The sequence below is a fragment of the Xenopus laevis genome, chromosome 9_10S (assembly GCF_017654675.1).
Source record: "Xenopus laevis strain J_2021 chromosome 9_10S, Xenopus_laevis_v10.1, whole genome shotgun sequence".
Taxonomy (NCBI): domain Eukaryota; kingdom Metazoa; phylum Chordata; class Amphibia; order Anura; family Pipidae; genus Xenopus; species Xenopus laevis.
In genome coordinates this window covers 4,051,372-4,070,932 of record NC_054388.1, presented here as the reverse complement: position 1 = coordinate 4,070,932, position 19,561 = coordinate 4,051,372, and the positions used below count along the sequence as shown (strand labels likewise).

General features: G+C 40.6%; 2 protein-coding genes across 2 annotated transcripts; both read left to right on the top strand.

Moving 5' to 3' along the window:
- The first annotated feature begins 2,824 nt into the window (after positions 1–2,824).
- Positions 2,825–5,308, top strand: LOC108702366 (guanine nucleotide-binding protein G(I)/G(S)/G(O) subunit gamma-T2). Its single transcript, XM_018237837.2, has 2 exons — positions 2,825–3,048; positions 4,899–5,308. Exons 1-2 carry the CDS (start codon positions 2,965–2,967, stop codon positions 5,022–5,024), a joined length of 210 nt encoding a protein of 69 aa, XP_018093326.1. The 5' UTR covers positions 2,825–2,964; the 3' UTR covers positions 5,025–5,308.
- Positions 5,309–8,366: 3,058 nt separating this feature from the next.
- Positions 8,367–19,381, top strand: LOC108702178 (beta-1,4 N-acetylgalactosaminyltransferase 2). Its single transcript, XM_041578684.1, has 10 exons — positions 8,367–9,412; positions 12,935–13,072; positions 13,219–13,319; positions 14,542–14,576; positions 14,952–15,141; positions 15,943–16,029; positions 16,994–17,181; positions 17,375–17,515; positions 18,052–18,274; positions 18,559–19,381. The coding sequence occupies exons 1-10, from the start codon at positions 9,192–9,194 to the stop codon at positions 18,768–18,770; spliced, it is 1,536 nt and encodes a 511-aa protein (XP_041434618.1). The 5' UTR covers positions 8,367–9,191; the 3' UTR covers positions 18,771–19,381.
- The last annotated feature ends 180 nt before the right edge of the window (positions 19,382–19,561 follow it).

The window sequence follows — 19,561 nt, the reverse complement described above, 5'->3', positions numbered from 1 at the left end:
GCTGCTCCCAGTGAACGTGTAGACGAGTGAGAAAGAGACTGCGCCTCGGAGGTACTTCCTCACTCAGCATTAAACCACAATGCAAAGTGTGCTGAGACACAGAGATCTGCATTATATGTATGTTCTCACCACAGCTCTTCCCATTACTGCCCATCCGTTGCTTATCAGCACATGACAGTTGCCACATGCATGCGGTGCAGCCACTTAGGGGCCTGTGTGAAGTTTTGACTTTGACCTCATATTGTGTATTCAAATGCATCTTGCTTTAACATGTAAAAATCGCAAGAGCAGAACTTCCTTTAGTGAGTGGGAAGTAGCAACACGGGTCTCTGCTGTGCTGGGGAAGGACATTATAGGGCAGGGATCCCCAACCTTTTGAACCCGTGAGCAACATTCAGAAGTAAAAGGAGCTGGGGAGCAACACTAGCATGAAAAATGTTCTTGGGGTGCCAAATAAGGGCTGTGATTGGCCATTTGTTAGCCCCTTTGTGGATTGTCAACCTAAATTGAGACTCTGTTTGGCTGTACACATGGTTTTTATACAACCAAAACTTGCCTCCAAGCCTGGAATTCAAAATTAAGCACCTGCTTTGAGGCCACTGGGAGCAACATCGAATGGTTTGGAGAGCAACATGTTGCTCACGAGCTACTGGTTGGGGATCACTGGTCTACTGAGTTAAATAGAATTATATTCTTGAATTAGGCTTTTCATGGTGTTTATGAAATTGAGCCTAAAGATAATGGAAAATGAAACCACTTTCTTATAGAAAACAGACACACAACCATTCACAAGATGTGCACACTTAGACTTTCCACACATCAGGAAACAAAGGTCTCACAAAGAAACACAAAGTCTGATTATTTATATGAAACTCAAACCCAAAAAATTAAAAGAGACCACCAGGATCTTACAATGAACTAATAAATTGATACATTAATTTTATATTTTCTGTGTTTTTTCAGATATTCACAGTTTCAGACAGGTTTAGGCTGCTAATAGCAGGTTTTCAGCTCAATAGCTCTCTTTGAAGGTCAGAGACCCTAACTGTCTATGCACTTACTGTATTCAGTTAACCTCATGGCTGCTGCCAAAAAGCCTCATATAGGCTGTCTAAAAAACTGCAAATACCATAGAAACCACAAGAAATTGAAAATTAATGTATAGTGCTTAGAGAAGCACCAAGAGTAAGTTTATTTGAATTTTTTTGTGTTTGGATCCCATTTAAGCTAAATGGCCCCTGTGTGGGTACCTTCTGAACATGAGAAAATTGTTACACAACCACAAAAAAGTCCTGCAATTAAAAAAAATGTAGGCCTACATACGGGCAAAGACCATATAGTCTTCGTGTTCATTATGTAGGACCTGGAGCTTCAAATCAACTTGAACTTAAAGGGGACCAAAACCCAAAAAATGGATTGACTTTACAATTTACATTAATTGTCTGTTTTTAAGCATTCATTTTAAGCATTAATTGACCTGGTACAGGAGAAGTTGGACAGCAAGGCATTAGCTAATGGTTTGACCAGAACTGCCCATATGGACATCTGTCATGTATGCAGATTGATACTGGTATTTGAACCTCCATCATTATCCTCTTATGAAATCCTGATAATAAGATCAAAGAGGATTCTAAGTGATCTGAAGGTTAATATGGAGTCTCTTTGAGCAATGACATGACGCCTTCCCCATCCAGGACACATTTTAAGAACATATGTTGTTCCTCTTAAATTGCTACCACATATGGTTTTACGAATCATTGAGTATCAAATCCAAGCTTGCTTTAACTAATCATAGAGATGCCTTGGGGTTGATCATTGTAGCTTATCTAGAATTTTGGGTTCTGGCTTGTAGAGTAAAGACATACAATAGGTAACCCTACCTATACATAAATAATGTGTAATGGGGTAATGTGTGGAGTAATAATGTGTTCTCCTCTGACACATTTCAGCATTGTTCCCATAATGATTTTGAATTATCATAGGTTATTGTCAGGCAAGGTCTCAGAGCTGCCATAAGCTCAGCAGGTGCATGGCCATTGGAGCCTTTTAGAGGAGCATTATCCTAAAATTGAAACTGATAAGATATTTTCCAATGTATTTCTATTACCTGGGTAAACTTTTCTGAATGAAAGCATCCCAAAGATTAGCAAAATGACTTCTGGAAGACCTCAACTTGCCTGTCTCAAAAATTAAGAATATACCTGCAATGGTGCCATTGTCTTTCTCTGCCCATGAGACAGCTTAAGAGATCTTCTGCCCAGTTGTGTCCACCACCATAAACCCAATAATTAGTCATAAGGCTTTACATGACTTTCTGGGTGATTCTAAATATTGGGTTTTGGCTAGGATTGATGGCATTTTGTACAGTTGTACCCCTTGTAACCGTCTTACAACTACTCTACTGCTCAGGAAGCCAACAAGGGAAAGCCATACTATAGGTGTTGACAGAAGATGAACAGGTAAAATCTAAGAATGGGTGTTGGAAAGGAAAATTAGAGGCAAACAGTCTGATCAGGCAATCAACTAGATTGATTCATGGAAATAAAAACAGAAATTTTAGATGGTGGGTTGAGGGACCGTAGAGTTGGTCATACTCAGGCAAATTGGCTCAACGTACAAAATCTGTTTATCAGTAGCTAATTTAATTTAGTAACACACACATAGTATTGTCATCTATTTAAATATCATTATTGTTATACACAAACAACTTCAGCACACATATATTCTCGACAGTGATACTGAACTCTAAGCAGGTAAGACTTGAAAGCCGTTTATCAGCTTAGGATTTAGAAGGATGACTTCCATCTGTAGTCTTATATACAGTGTAGCAAAGACGAAATCAGATCAGAGACCAGAAGGAGTCTGAGAGAGCATTATCCCCCCAGAGACGTATATCTAGTGAAAAGAAACCCTACCCAAAGATTCCTCTTTCATCCGTGTCTCGGCTAAGGCACTCAACGGACAATGGCTCAAGACATGACGGAGAAGGATTTACTGAAGATGGAAGTGGAACAGCTAAAGAAAGAAGTCAAAACAGAGAGGGCACCGGTAATTTTTCTTTATTTTTCTATTTAAACAAAACATTACTTGTGTCAAACTGTCTATTAATAATTATACAACCTTCACCTGAGTCCTATTGTTGCTAGATGTGGAAGTTTTCACAGAGGATGTGGAAGTGGAGTTATAGTATCAATTAACTTCATGTCATTGGGAAGATAATAATTCAGTCCTGGTGTTTAAAAAAGTCCTGATTCTATGTTACCAATCAGTGTGGATTGCAGGTGTTAATCTGTATCAGTATCACCCTGATGGCAATGGGTTTGTGACAACACTTAAGAGAGTTTTGGTTCTTTATTGAGCTCCTCCAACTTGAAGAACCTCTCATAGGTCTCTCATGGTAACCTCTGTTGATCTATATAACATTACTTACTCCTCCATACATGCTAACCTATGATGAATATACCCAATTTCCTTAACACGGTTTGCCTTATAGTATAATTTTCAATCGTAGTTTACTGAGGCAAGCACCCTATAAAGGAGGCAGCAAAGGATGGGGGTTTTTGTGGACAGCCTAAGGTTTGTGGTGAGGTTTGTGTTTAAATCTGTTTTACTCTCCTCAGATATTATTGGAACTGCAGTAGTGGAAAATCAGGAACACTGCTATGAGCTAAATTAGTCCCTTAACAAATGTTGGGCCTCAATGAGCGTTGAACCAAAAATTTTGAAAACCACTGGCTTACATACATTCATTAATATGGAGAGTATAGGTTAGAAGTTCTTAGACCCATGCTCAAGCCTTGTCCTCTACAATATGTTCTGGATATCCTCAAAGCACCAGAGGAGGATCAATGAGAAGCTGGTTCTGGTTAGGAGCTAGCTACAGCAATACATGATGGAGGCTCACAGCGATTGGCTTCAGCACCATATACTGCAGTGTAATCAATCTACATCTGCCCATAGCTTGGAGATATATATATATTTATATATAAAGATACAGTTAAGAGCACTCACGGGTGTAGTGAAAAAAGGCTTTTTATTGGAGTGTTACAATCTACCCCACATCAACGCGTTTCGGTTCCCTCTGAACCGTCGTCAGGATGTGGGGTAGATTGTAACACTCCAATAAAAAGCCTTTTTTCACTACACTCAAGACACAACCATTGAGGGATGTAGGCATTATGAAGAAGGTTTTGGAAGCCATGTTTTTGGATCTATAATAGGAATGCAAAGAGGCATGTTTAAGAATATTTTTTTTATTTTTCTGGGTGGTTGCATTTCAGAGATCAAAACTAGCCCCTAATGCTTCCCAATCACCAGTAAGCAGTTACTTTTGAAACAGTGTTCATAGAGGTTGATGAAGTATGACTTTCAGGTGCAAAGTACAAGTACATAGTTTGTATAAATGCAATACCATTGAGAATTCGCTTGTAAATGAAGACTTTAAACTGTATGTGATGTTTTTAAAGCATCAGAAGAACATTATGTCTACGTTCATCCTTGGAGCCCACTACAACTGCAAGAACATAGACATACCTTATCAATACCATTAAATACGGCTTATAGTTGAAGCTCCACGGTGTTGGGAGATTGAGTGGTTTGATGACTCAATGTGGGACTCATTAGCAGGACACCAACGTCAGAAAGAATTATCCCAACATATGTTTTAGGATTCTAATTAGTCTGACCACAATCCAAAAGCTGACCAATTTTCAAAGCCTTTATAGTCTTCAGTTGTTGAACTCTTTTGTCCATTCTACTCAGCTAAATCCAAAATTGATGCATGATTTGGTGTATCCCGACTTAAAACCATGGATATAGTATTTGAATTTTTCGTCATTTTTGACCACTTTTGTATTTACTTTTTGAACGACATTAATAATGACTGTGTTTCCTTTCAGGTTTCAACATCTTTATCAGAAATTAAATCTTATATTGAAACTCGTATGCCAGAGGACCATTTGATAAAAGGAGTTCCAGACGACAGGAACCCCTTTAAGGAGAAAGGCGGATGCTCAATATCCTGATGAAGGGCAAAACAATCTCCAATCGGATCCCAACATTGGACTTTCATTCGTTGCTTGTATCTCACTTGAAGCTGTCCTGTTCTATTCTTAACTATCAAGAAGAGAGAGCTTAAAAAATTGTTTCGTTTCAGATTGATTGGTTAGGTCTGCTCAGGTTCATTATATATGTTCATTATTAGTGATGTGTCTCTGAAAAAAAAAAAAGAATTACCAAATTTGCTACTGAATCCTTTATAATTTGCAACTGGCTGGATTTGTTTGATAAAAGGAGCCTTTCATACAAATTTTTTGGTGCTGCTCATTTTATATATGGGTCTATTGACACCTGCCTTCGTATAGATTGGTTAAAGCAACTTTAAAATTGGCTACACCTTGACCAGAGCCAAACAACATCTAAAGAGCTTGTTTCCAATACTTTCGAATCATAGCTTTTGAAAAGCCAAGTTTGATGATATTTTAAGTAGGATGCATGCTACCTAACGCGTTTCACTAAAAATATGGCCACTGGAGACAAATTCATTGGAGAATCTTCCTCTTGGTGCAACATAATCACTCTACTTATAGTCTCCCCTTTATTCTATAAAAAAATTTTCCGAAAACTGGAAAAAGAAGGTATTTGGGTTCTTTTTAATTCTTTTTTTTCCTATTTAAAAGGGAAAAGGGGCATTTTTGAATTTTATTGGGTCTAACGCAACCATCAGGTCCAATAATAATGTAAGTTTGTAACGTTATCAACGGTTTGTATAGATCTCAACCACACAGGAAGCAGTGAGGGGAAACCATAAGTGCATGAATATTTTTGAGGCCTTGTATTTATAAAAAATTTTTTACAAAGGATTTCCTTAAAATCCACCAAACATGTCCATTATTTGGAACTCAATGAGCCTTGAAAGGACCCTACTGGATGACAATAGGAGTTTAAGCTCTGTAGGAGAATACATTGTGTGACATTGCGTCTAACCTTGTTCTCTGCTGCTTCTCGGACACCTTGTGTGTTCACATATAAGCCAGTTTAGGGTCAAGTCCTTCACTAGGCTTAGTGGCATGAAATGTGACGTGTATAGGAAAGTGGCCTTGTCTGAGCCCAAAGCTGTATCTCAGATTTACTTCTCATAGGTTTTGACATTTGCCTTCATCTTTCCGATTTCATGCCTTAGAAACTCATTACCTACTTTACTGATTCTAAATATAGAAAAATGAAGCCTATCCCTGACTCCAGGTGGAAGGGTGTCCTACACAGAGGAATCCCAAAATCCCTTGCCTTAATCACTTCCTAAGCTAAATCCTGGTACACAGATGTCCATCCATGGCATCTTAATTGGCCTGTCATGGACTTTGACATTTATCTGCGTCAGTTCTTTTTTCGTGTTTAAAGGATGAATCCATTGAGTGGTCAATTGACAGTGACACATCTAATAGGCTAAAGTGGTCCATCACAGTGACAAAAAGGTAACAAGGAGCTTTTACCACTGGTACTGGTGCAAGTGCTGGCGCATAAGTTGTGCCCATACATTGGATTTGCAATTGCATTACTGTTATAGGGCTGTTGAACCCCCAGCTTGCGGTATATCAAATACAGCATTTCTTCTAATAATATTTTATAGGCTTCAAGCCTGTAAGCATGTCAACGAGTATTTCAGTTTCTTGCAAGGTTTATTACTAGTTGGAAATGCTTTGCCCTGGGCAGTTGATTCACGCCAAACACAATGTCTTATTTTTAAATGACTGCCTACAGATGGAATGCTTGACATGGTTGCAACATATTTAAGGCGAGGCAAATATTATTATTCTAAATGAAGTATGTTTTTTTCTTCCCAGTAAACCATGTGTATAGTTACCATGTCATGGTAATCATGCTCCCCTGGAATTGTGGGGTCTTTGAACTGCTTCTCTTCATGTAATTGAATGGTAAAACCAGAACAACCGCCATATTGTATTTTTCAACACTAATCCCCCTGAACAACCCCCACCACAGTGAGAGTTGAGGTGCCCATACACTATTAGATCGCCAAACGAGCGGATCTTAACCCGAAATGCCCACTTTCAGCTGGGTGATATCGGGGGAATCTGAATAGTCCTGATTACAATGCTACAAATGGGCACCGACTGGTTGCATGACCACATCCACTAGCCGATGCAGTCCTGGATCGCAGAAAAAAAATCAAACTTGCCCGATCTGTATCAGGCAGATTTTTTGGCCTGATATTGATCAGGAGGACCCGTCGGGAGCCCCACACACAGACAGATAACCTGCCGAATTGGTCTAAAGGAAGCCCGTATGGCCACCTTTAACTCCCAAAAACAGCCTTGCTCTCCCTGCCTCGTGATCTCCAAATGCAGAATTGTGATGGCAACCACCATGTTCCCCTTCATCACTTGAGGTCCCAGGCTCCCTAATGCTGATCACCAAGCAGGAGCACTCCCATTTAAACCTCATCTTGTTCTGGATTCACTGAACAGTTGACTGGTTGGAGATTCGTGGCAGGGTGCAGGAGACAAGAAGTCCTGCTGCCAACCTTGGAGAGATGTCAACCAACCCCAAATCAAGTGAAAATTAAGTCTGGGATTTTTTAAGCCTATCGCCTAATGGTAATTTAAAATAAGAGCTCAAAAACACTCAAAGTGGATCATTATCACCTTTGTAGCATTGGTTTGGTTGATGTCTCTGCAAGACTGGCAGCAGGACTTCCAGTCCCATGCACCCTCACCCTGGCACTACTCTTCCACCAGCCAATTGTTCAGTGAAGACAAACAAATTCAGGCTTAAATGGAAGCACTCCTATGTGTGAGCAGGCCTGTTTTCTGGAGTCACTTTGATGCAATTGAGCAGGAGGCAGTTGTTCAAAAAAAAATCATGGGGGGGGGATAGTTCCCCTAAAACGATCATGAGAATTTGATGCAGAATGAAGACCTTATAATTAGTTTGATATAGGTACATTTAAGGCAGTCATTGGTGCAGTGAATGGCTGCTACAGATCTTGGTGTTGTCCAACTTCATTCCACACACTCCCCGCTCCCCACAACCCGGCTCATTAAACTGGGAGTGGTAGTTAACAATAGTCAAACGTTTAAAAGGCGTCTACCTCCACTATGGCTGCTGGGATTTGTTGTGCATTTTCCTCCCCAAATGTCAACCTCTTTTAGAGTTAATTCAAAGACACTTAGAAAAAGGAAACTGGCAAAGTGCCTTACATTGTCTTTAGTAGGAATGCGCCTCCCATCATCTCAGGGGAAGGCTGGTAGCTGCGCAACCAGTGGATCAGGAGGAACATGTTGCTCACCAACCCATTACAAACCTCAAAGAATGTGCTTATTATTGAATTCATGGCTTTTGGTTGCATGAAATACAGGTGTACTGCCAAACAGATCCTCTTGTAGGCTGCTAGTACACGTAGGGACTACCAAATGGCAGCCTTATTTGGGAACACGTTTCATGTTTGTTTTGCTCCTCAACTCGGTTTACTTTTGGCTCAAATGTAAAAAAGGTTGGGGTCCCCTGCTCTACGTCATACTAAACATTCATTTTAAGGCGAACTCCATGGAGAAAGCAGCCACTCCAAGATCATTAAAGTGGCCTTCTGGAAAACAAGAAATGGTCTAAGCCTTTTGTGACTCGGAAATTCTTTGAACTCCTATTTAACTCCAATAATGGGCCAGATTCAATCTGACGAGAAAATCTTATCGCTCTATCTATCTTTATCACATGAAAATGCTATTGAAGCCTATGGGAAAAACTGGAAGTAAATCAGGAGAAAAGTTTTAGTGTTCGTGCCCCAGGGAATGCTGCTTTCTGCCAGATCAAAAATCCCGGTGCTCGGAGCAGAGAGATAGTTCCAGGAGATGCTCCTGAGCTAAGGAATGGTCTACAAATATTCAACGTTAAACGTGCACAGTGTAATGAAAGAGAAAGGAGTAATTGGGGGGGTGCTGGTATTACTTTAATGCCCAGATTGAGATCCAAACATCTCCTGTTTTATTTATACTCTGCCTTGTAGGCAGCTGGGAACTGGTTTCTGCAGCAGTTACTCAGGTAGAGGCAGAGTTGGGATCAGGTGTGAGCAGCTAACTTACCTTAAATGCAGGTTTATTGTACAGAGTAAATCATCCTCCACAGGCTCTGGCTCTGATGATCTTCTTCTGCACTTGGTCTGGATTAAATCCAAAGTAATGAAAATGTTCCGTCTGAAGTGGAAACGCCTGTATTCTAGGTTTGGGCCATGGAAATGCCTGTTTGGGATTCTCTTTGGGATTATTGTAGTCTGTGCTTTTCTGCTGTACACGAAAATAGGGTTTATTGCAACAACCACCGCTCAGCACGCCCAGGAACAACTGCCCCCCTTGTATTCTGATGGAGAACTCAAGTCCAGGTTCAGCTACTATGATCTCAAGTAAGTTCTTGAAAGTGAAATCGAGGTCTCTAACTAAGAGTAAGTGAGATATAAATGTGTAACTAATCACATCGCTTGCCTTGCAACATGACTTTGTACGGAGGCTGCAGTATTGTACAAATAATGCCTTCGCAGGGGCCGGCAATGCATGGAGGGTCCTACTGGACCCCGGGCAAAATCAAGACTGCCTAGGAAGTATTACTGTGTGTGCATTATAAACCTAAGGCTTTCTGCTTTATTGACTACTTAAAGGCGCAGCAGTAAGCCCCCAAACATGTAAACGATTTTAACTTTAATGATTTTTTGGGTTTAGTTGAGGGTGACGTTTGAGGTGCTGTGGAAATCGCTTCTGTGGGTGAAAGTTTCTCATTTACTCCATGGGGAGAATTTGCAGAGGCAGAGTAATCAGCCATTGGAGCCATGAATCTGGTGTTTTTGGACACTTTAGCGTTATATTGTCATTCCAGAACACCATTGTCATGAAACCATTAAAGTCATCAGCTTTGATAGGGTCAGAGAAATATATATGTGCCTAATGGTTCTGTGGGTTGCTGCACATTACTCCATACATCAGATAATGTCCTTTATGACCCATATTCTATATTACTTTATATAGAACAGACAAAGGACTTTCTATTTTCTTTTTATTACTTTCCCCAGCGTATATTTGCATATTGAAGGGTCCCTTATTACGGTTAATTCGATTTATATCTGGGCACCTTTCCAGTGGCTGCTCTTGGGTATTGGGGTTCCCTAGAGGGGTTTGAAGGGTCAGAGAGCCACATCAGTAGGGGAATATAATTAGGATCAAGGAGCTTGAACGTTATGAGGTATTTGGGCCATGTAGGTGCATTTGAAGGGCCCCTGGGATTGTACCTGCGCTTCTATACAATGAGGAAATAGATTATTTATTATACTTTGCGTGCAGAGGCAATCATAAATGACAACTTTTTATTGTACCAGTCACTTTTCTTATTATATTAATTATTATTTGTATATATAGAAATTATATATCCAGTTCCTGCTCCATTGAAGCCAACAGTCTAAGGTCCATATTTAAAACACGAGGTTCAAGTTCAAAGACCAGATCATCAGCCCTTTTTGTTATCGGGTTGAGGGGAGCAAGGGCACCCTACGGCTTTTTTAAATATGGCTGCCATTTACTGACCATTACACAGTGGGCAGAAATCTTATCAACCATCTATCTGAAAATATCTAAGGATCAATTTTGTATTGAAATAGTGAATGGGTCACTGACGTCAAGCAGAGAGAGCCTTGGCCAGGTTTGGAAGGCAGGGGGGTCAGGGTTACTGTAGAAAATGGGAGGGGGTATATAAAGGGTTACAGGAAGGGCTGCTTCCTATTCCCTTTGCAGCAATGGGAGAAAGGCCTTGCTTCCCTACCATCCTGGAATTGTTTGGTGGAGGTGGTGTCAGTCAGTTGTGGTGGTCTCAATATTATTCTCAATAACAGTGATGTAATAAAAAGCCTTGTGTTTGCCACGTGTCTATTAATCTTTAGCAACCAATTAGCACGTAGCAGTTACTGATTTAGTTGTTTGAAAGCAATCGTTTGATGTCAGACTGGGACACCGTGGGCCCACCTGAAAACCTTATACCAGGGGCCCACCTGAAAACCTTATACCAGGGGCCCACCCAAAACCTTAGACCATGGGCTCATCCAAAAACCTTAGACCAGGGGCACACCCAAAAACCTTAGACCATGGGTTCCATCTTTATTCATACTTGTGTATCCAATGTTTCAAGCCCTAGTTAGGGCATTGAACCATTGACTTCAATTATCTGGACTGAGGTGTTGTCAGGATATTATCAGTTTTATTCTGCTTAATAGGACTGATGGCTCAGTGGTATACTCCAGTAGCATCTCCAATGAAAACCCTTCTTCACTCCCCATCACTTACTTAGAATTACTATTTATTCCATTGCCACAAGCCCTCAGAGGATTTCAGACCTGCCCGATAGTTATCTGACCAAACCCAAGACACATATTGGACAGGAAAGTCATTGTTTTGGACACGATAGTAGTTCATGTTAGTCCAGCATGGCTTTATTGTTGTTTAAAAAAAGAATGAGATGTGTATAAATGAACCCCTTCCTTCTGTCAGCTGTTGCCCGTGTCTCAGTTTTACAGATTGGGAGGTGTTCATAATGCAATGTATTTAACAGGAGCAGTAAATGCAATTGCTCTGAAGAACCAAGGCGGTGGGATTTGATGGAAGCCTAAATGGCCGACATGACTGGTGGAACAGTGACTTTTTCAACTCGATCATCCAGCAACTGCCACCTGATACTGAGAAATCAGAATGTTTTTTGCTGAGTTCCAAAGGGAGGTGGCTAAAAGGTTTAATGTAAATGAATCAATATAGTCCATTAAATACAGTAATACTGGCGGCTGCTTTTAGCTGTATCTTTAGCCCTTAATGTGCTACGGTCTACAGAAAGAACACAAAAGTGCCAGCCGCACAATAGATCCGTGTTTGCCAGGGTTCCCTTTGATCTATTCCATGTCACAATCAAGACCTGCTCTGAGAGAGGCTGAAAAAGGCGTTTGCATGCAATAATAAGGTGCCTCACCTCAAAGTGATTAATAATAAAGTGATTATAATGTAATTCTACTGATGGCAGGACTGATATGATGCAACCATTGCATAATCTGGGAGACTCTATACCAGGGGTCCCCAACCTTTTTAACCCGTGAGCCACATTCAAATGTAAAAAGAGTTGGGGAGCAACAAAAGCATGGAAAAGTCCCTTGGGTGCCAAATAAGGGCTATAATTGGCTATTTGGCAGCCCTATGTGGGCTGGCAGCTTACAAGAGGCTCTACTTGGGACTATAATTCGTTTTTATACAATTAAAACTTCATTTCAAGCTTGAAATTCAAAAATAAGCCCCTTCTTTGTGGACCCTGAGAGCAACATACTAGGGGTTGGAGAGCAACATGTTGCTCACGAGCTACTGGTTGGGGATCACTGCTCTATAGGGAAGGTTTAGCATGGAAAGGAAGAGAGGTGTATGGCAAAATCCTAGATAAGTAGAATAAGGTGCATGGAAAGCATCAGTGAATGGGTATATAAGGTAGAACTTTGAGAAGAGAAGTGTTCTGAAGTTGCTCTGGTCAGGAAAGAGACCAGAAGCCTCAGAAGACCTTTTCCATCTCTTTGGAACATCAGAACACTTCTCTGTTTTCCTTTCAAGGGTAAATCTCTCTGATTGTACAGTTACAGGAACTGACCAGCACGTGGCGAAAGTTCCAAAATGAAATATTTCTGGAAAATACTTTTTTTCCAACATGATCAAAATAAATAGAACCTATTCTAGAAATGCATTCTGCCTGTTTATTTACCTAAAAAAAGAATTTAGCATTTTACAATCATTGGTTTGCTTTTTGCACTTAAGTTAAAATAATCATATTGAGCTTGGTGTAAACAACCCCCACCCTTGCTCCATTTGCGATGTCTCTCTTTGTCAGTTTTGTAATCTTAATGTTGAATCCAATGCAGCCTTTACCAAAATAGCCAGTGTCTCTGCTCCGCTGAGAGAAGCATTGAAGTGTTTAATCTCAAGAAATATCTGAATCCAAATGACGCTGAAGCTATGAAAGCCAGAAGAAAGAAGGAGCATGAGCATTACAGCAAGAGGTAAACCTCATTAATTCAATTAATGTATTGACTTAAATCGCCTGTAGCTGGATTCTTTTATGAAGTTCCCCCAGATTTTTGAATTATTTTATGAAGTTCCCCCAAATCTTTTTGTGGTTAAAGTTGTTCTGTATAATTTCCTTTAGGCATCATTCCCATGATATTCTCATGGCTGCTCCAAACTCCCCCCTTGGCTATCCAGCCCATGGTATCCAAGTTAAACCTCTTCATACTCTCCTGCTACCGGGTAAGAGTTGGTAATGGTTTTATTACTACATCTGGCTTCTTATCAATGTTGATGGCTGGATTACAAGATAACCAGGACTAGGTAAACTCTTGTCTGGCAAAAGGTACCAGTGTTGACTGGATGATGTCCACTTGTCAATGTAGACCAGTTATCCAATGTGACTTGTGTCCTCTATTGACTGAAAATGATCATTCCATACAAAGACATTTGTTGGGTAACTACTGAGCTGGGGATGATCAAAAGCCTTCAAAGCAACATGCATAGCACCTATTGCTTTGGTTATAAGATTTGTGCTGCTTCAGAGCTGCCAAAAAACTTCAAACCCAACTTTTCATGGAGAAAAAACTTCAACAATTCAAGGGAATGAATGGGCGGTATTCTGCTGAGCTGGAAACGGCCTGATCTTCATAGACGACTCCATGCTCCAGCTTTACGGGTGTGGACATGTAGGGACTTGGCCTATCCGGCATATTATTGAGAGATTCAGCTCACCTTACTAAGATCCTATTACTGCAGTTTTTTTGTTTACCAAACATAGTTATTTATGAATTAGATATACTCCAATGTGTAGCACTAAACAAAACCAAGCAGGTGGCCAGATCACCAGGCAACAGAAATAACAGAATTAGATCTTCTTCAATTATTTTCCTTTTGGTGTATATTTCTGTCATGTAGTATTCATGTTTCTAGCCTTAGATATAAGACTTGTCTGCGCAAGGTAGTGTAAGGGGCAGTTGAAGGGTGGTGGCAGATGGAGAGATTAGTCACCCAGCGACAAATCTCCTCTATCACGGGCGACTAATTCCCCCAAAATACTTTCCCGCCGGCAAGAATGTGGATCACCAGCGGGATGGCATTCGGATCACTTCATTTTCCGAAGACGCACAAAGTTGCCTCACGAGGAAACTTCAGGCAACTTCGTTAAACCGAAAACGATCCATATGCCATCCTGACAGCGGTTCGCATTCTTCCCAGCGGAAAGGCATTTCGGGGGAGATTAGTCACCCGCAGTAGAGGAGATTTGTCGCTGGACGACTTATCTCTCCATCTGCCGCCACCCTTACAGATAAAATCTCATATGTATTATATTTAATTAGGAACCAATATGCCAAAGAGTTTACTGTGCAAGTTCCGCCTGAAACATGTGCTTTATTGGATTGATAATTAATACACCTTCCGCCTTCTCTATATATATAAATGCACCTATATGTTTTCCTTCTAGGGTTACAAGTCAACGACGATCTTCAGGATTACGTGGTACAGTACAAAATATTTCCTGCTTTCATTTAAAACCTCATGAAGTCAGTTTGGCTTCAACCAGCAGTTGCCAAACCTGCCCCTGTTTTTGATGGACTTGTAGCAGCCCAGGTAGAGCCCTAACCAGGGTATGAATGGGAAAGTCTGACACATACTAGTAGGCCAGTATTCTGACTTCCAAGAACTTGTTCTTGTTGTCTTTGAATTAGAAACCTTGATGTCACGGCCCGGTTTTGTAGAACTCATGCAAGAGGTTCAAAAAGTTATGGAAAAAAGAATTGTAGGGGGACACTGATGGGATGGGAGAGTCTTTTTTCAGTAGTAGTTTCATCCATCGGCTGTTCATAAGGCTCTTCTTTTGTTGTTTTCATTTAGGTAACATTAGAAGCTTCCATGGGGACTTTTGACACCCTAGTGAATACATTGAATATAAGCAAAAACATTGTTTCTGGGAGAGGAGAAAAACGTTTGGTTATACGTACACCTGACCTGAATCTACTGAACCACATCCTGCGCCACGTTACCTACACCAGTTCCGTATACGATATCGACAGTCTGGATATCAGTAAGCATTAAATAACACCTCTTTTACATTCCTACTAGGCCACAGTGTTATATCAATTGTTAGAACTCATCTACAAGGTGCAGGGCAGGGTGCAAAGAAAGGGCATAAGCCGCCATGTTTCTGCACACTTGCTCCATTTGTTACATGGAAGTGCAGAGATCTGCATCTGGCGGCATTTGGTAGCACTGTGTCCATGAGGGGCAGACATGGAGGTTTTCCCCCTTCTCAACCTCTAGATTGCTTATCATTTAGACCAATTTCTGAGCCTTAAGGCTCACGGTAAATATGGAACTACATGGCAACTGCCCTCACTGCACCCTACTATTCATGCCTGATAAACGGGCAGAGTTGAACGTGTGGAAAGCAGTTTATAGGTTATATTCTTCAAAAATTCCCTAAAAACATTGCTTGGGACCCATTGGCTATGCCACTTGTGAAGAGAGAGAGAGAGAACAAAATTCAACAGCTTTTCCCATTCAACTGCAAAAATAAATGTATCACCTAGAACAGTGGTTATTGTCTGCCCTTTATTTATTTCAAAGTCCCCTTGAAAGTCTGGCGTTTACCCAAAGCTCAAAACAAGGTTACAGATAAATGAAAATCTTAGTATCAGTCCTTCAACCACTGGTCCAAGATTACCTAGAACAGCACCCTAAATGTATACACCTACACTAGGTTCCTAGGATATAAGACCTCCCTTGTATACATGACATCATTCTGTTTCCTATATTGATGACACAACATACCCAAAAGTACTGCTAACTTTTCTAAATATTGTTGAAAATTTCTGTTTTTCTGCAGTTGAATTCACTATGGATCAACACGAAGCTAAGATTCCAGTATCAATCCGACAGCCACCAATGATACGTTTATATGACCCAGGAGCAGGTAAATCACTTAAGACCATACAATATTGTGAGGGTTTGTCAACCTGGGCAGAAACCAAAATATACCGTTTTCATTAACAAGTCAGGAGGAAGGCAACTGGTGGGAAGGGATCATAGGCTTAAAGTGATGAAGGCAAGGTTACTTCTTTGGGACAGATAATGGTGTGGCTGATATCTGGAGGCTGATTCAGGAGCTCAGAGGACCAAGAGATCACAGTTAAAGGAAACGGGAAAGTGGACGTCACGTGGTGGCAGCGGATTAGGATTTAGAGGAGTTGGTTTGGGTTTCAGAGTGGAGGAATTAGTTGACTGGCATGAGAATTTCTCTTGATGGTGGAAAAACTGGTCTTGTACAGACCAATGACTTCATCAGTTAAAACATCAATGGACTAGGCATAACTGCAGCTGCTGAACTCCTTTTACCCTCTGCTGAAGAGGGAATAAACCCAAGGATTAAAAATCCAAAATAAGCACCTGTTTTAAGGGCTTTAAGGGTGTTTGTTGAGCAACACGTTGCTCACTTGCCCCTGGTTGGGGATAACTACTCTAGGTTAAACACAGGATGGAAAGAAAAGTCGGGACTGAGAGTATTGTGTAGAGCAGGGCAGGGGTCCCCAACATATTTTTAACCATAAACCAAAACGTAAAAAGAGCTGGGGAGCAACACAAGCATGACAGTTCCTGGAGGTAGCCCCCATGTGGACTGGCAGTCTACAGGTGGCTCGGTTTCGCAGTACACCTGGTTTATATGCAACAAAACTTTCCTTCCAAGCCAGGAATTAAAAACTATTGAGGCCACAGAGAGCAACATCCAAGGGGTTGGTGAGCAACATGTTGGGGTGTAGAGCTTATAGACTATTCAATAGATTTCAATTATGTTGACTGTTATCTAGCAGTAGAATATCCCTCAATCCCTCTTATAAAATATATTACAGATAACCAAACTCTTTCTTCTTCCTTTATAGAGCAGAAGATTCAGTCCTTGCTCACAATAACCACCAAAACCTTCCTGCGCTATGACAAGCTGCGAGCGCTGATAAGTAGCATTCGCCAGTACTACCCGGATATCAAGATCATTGTAGCAGATGACAATAACGTGACAGAGAAGATTGACGATGAGAACGTTGAACAGTATTTCATGCCATTTGGAAAGGTTTGTGCTGATCCCAATAGAAAACTATTGACAGCGATGGGAGTCATTTACAAGAACGATGTCCTTACCAATTTCTCATTTATTTGCGTTCAGGGACATTTCAGCCATAAGTCTGCAGGGGCAGGAAAGAGAAGTTGCTTTCACTCATGTAGAAGGTCTTGGGCCTTGGTCAAACTTATAGCTTGTCTTACAGGGCTGGTTTGCTGGAAGAAATCTCGCCATATCTCAGGTGACCACCAAATATTTCCTTTGGGTGGATGATGATTTCCTCTTCACTGCGGACACCAAGATCGAAAAGCTGGTGGATGTGATGGAGTCAACCAACTTAGATGTGGTAAGAGGATTCTGCAGTTCTTTCCTGTTTTAAGTATTTTTTTTGATTTTCACTTAAAATTAACATGACAGCAAATATTATGCAGATGAAAAAAATGCAGTTCCTTCCTATGAAGGAAGAGGGTCATTTGCATTATATCATGCTATAAATGTAGACAACCTACACATTTTCTATGTAGTGGGTTTTATACAGTATATGGGGTATGCCATACTACTGTATATTTATGTTAATGCTTTATGGGAAAAATGTAATAATAGGTTAAGGGTTCCTTCAATAATATGTAAGAGGGAATTAAATATTTGCTTTTAAATTGTGAACCTGGACCAAATCTCTGAATTTCCCTGTCACCAACATGGTTGTGTATCTTGGAAAAGTCCCAGTAATGGAAATGTAGTTATTATAGGTATGGGATCCACTATCAAGAGTCTGGTTGCTGCAGTTGGGAACAGGAGTCTACACAGGAGCCCAATGGTCTAGAATTGTTTTTATTTGTCCTTTTACAATTGTAGTAGTGACATTCTTTTTGTTTAATTCAGGTTGGAGGAAGTGTGGATGGCAACCATTTTAGCTTTAGACTCCTGCTACAGGACGGTGGTGAGGAAGGGGACTGTCTGCACTGGAGAGGAGGGAGCTACCAAGATATTAAGGGCTTTCCAAAATGTGTGCTGACCGGAGGAGTTGTCAACTTTTTCTTGGCGAACACGGACCGCATCTTAAGTGTTGGATTCGACCCAAAGCTCAACAGAGTGGCACATACTGGTAAATATTCTGTATTTATAAATGGCAATTTTATAAGTTCATCAATTCTCCCAACGTGGAGATCAAATGGATCGTGATCACATATATTGAAAACCATAGGTTTGGCTCTCTTTGGTGGTCACATATACTTGGAATGATAGCTGAATGACTGTTGGACAGTAGAGTAGATGTTCTTTTTCTCTTTAGGAATAGTTTACATAAGTACATGCTATTTACACTTTAGACTGCCAACAGTAGATGATGTTGAAAAGTCCAAATTGTACATACTAGTTTTTGTGTTACAGAGTTTTTCGTTGATGCGTTGGGCCGACTACGCATTGGATCTTGTAGTGATGTCATTGTTGGGCACCAAAAAAAGGAACAATCCGCTTTCGGCTCCAAGGATGAAAAGGCCAGAATGTATGATTCCTTCAGAACAAACACCAATGAACAAGTAACCATGAAACTTATGCTTCATTACTTCAAGAACAGATTGAGCTGTTTCACGAAACATTAAAACTGCTGGAATTGGGAAAGGAGGTTTAATATCTCAGGGAGCAGCGGTTCAAGTGTTACAAGACCAGATGTAAGGGTTGTCCATCAAGTTAATTCATGTGATCCAGGGTCTAAGAGAAGTTTGATTGAATGTTGACCAACCAAGAGCTTCATAGCCATATTACATAGTATCGCTAAGATGAACCTTAAGTGACTTGATCCAATGAACACTGGATAATGTGTCCCTGTGAATTTTACCGGGCAACAGGTATCCTTATACAGAACAGACAAAATTGCTAGTGTGTCAAATAGACATTGACATTGATTGTCACCAATGGGGAGATGTCTTGGGACATGGACTCTGTCTCTGGCAATAATGCAACCCCAGCACGTAGATGAATGCAAATATGCAGAAGGAATATTCTTTGCACACAAAAACAAGTTGGGAAATGAATGAAAGTTTAATAATGATCGTATTAACGTTACTTTATAATGGTGGTAAAATCTAATTGTAAATTTAAGGGCATCTCTATATTTTGAAAGTATATTTCACCAACAGATCATTTATTTACTATTATGTGACCTATCAAAGAGTCAAACTGATTCATACACGTTAATAAATATTTCATTTGACTCACTAGCTCCCTTGATGGTCCTTCCCAGTTTATGGCAAATGCTTTACTTTAATGTCATTGTAGATGTTGGGGTTGATGGATGAGCCCCCTTCTCTGATGGGCATTGGGCTAACACACATATTCCCTGGGGTTCTACCACCCACCAACTTCCTAAGTGGGACAACAGTTGACCATGCAA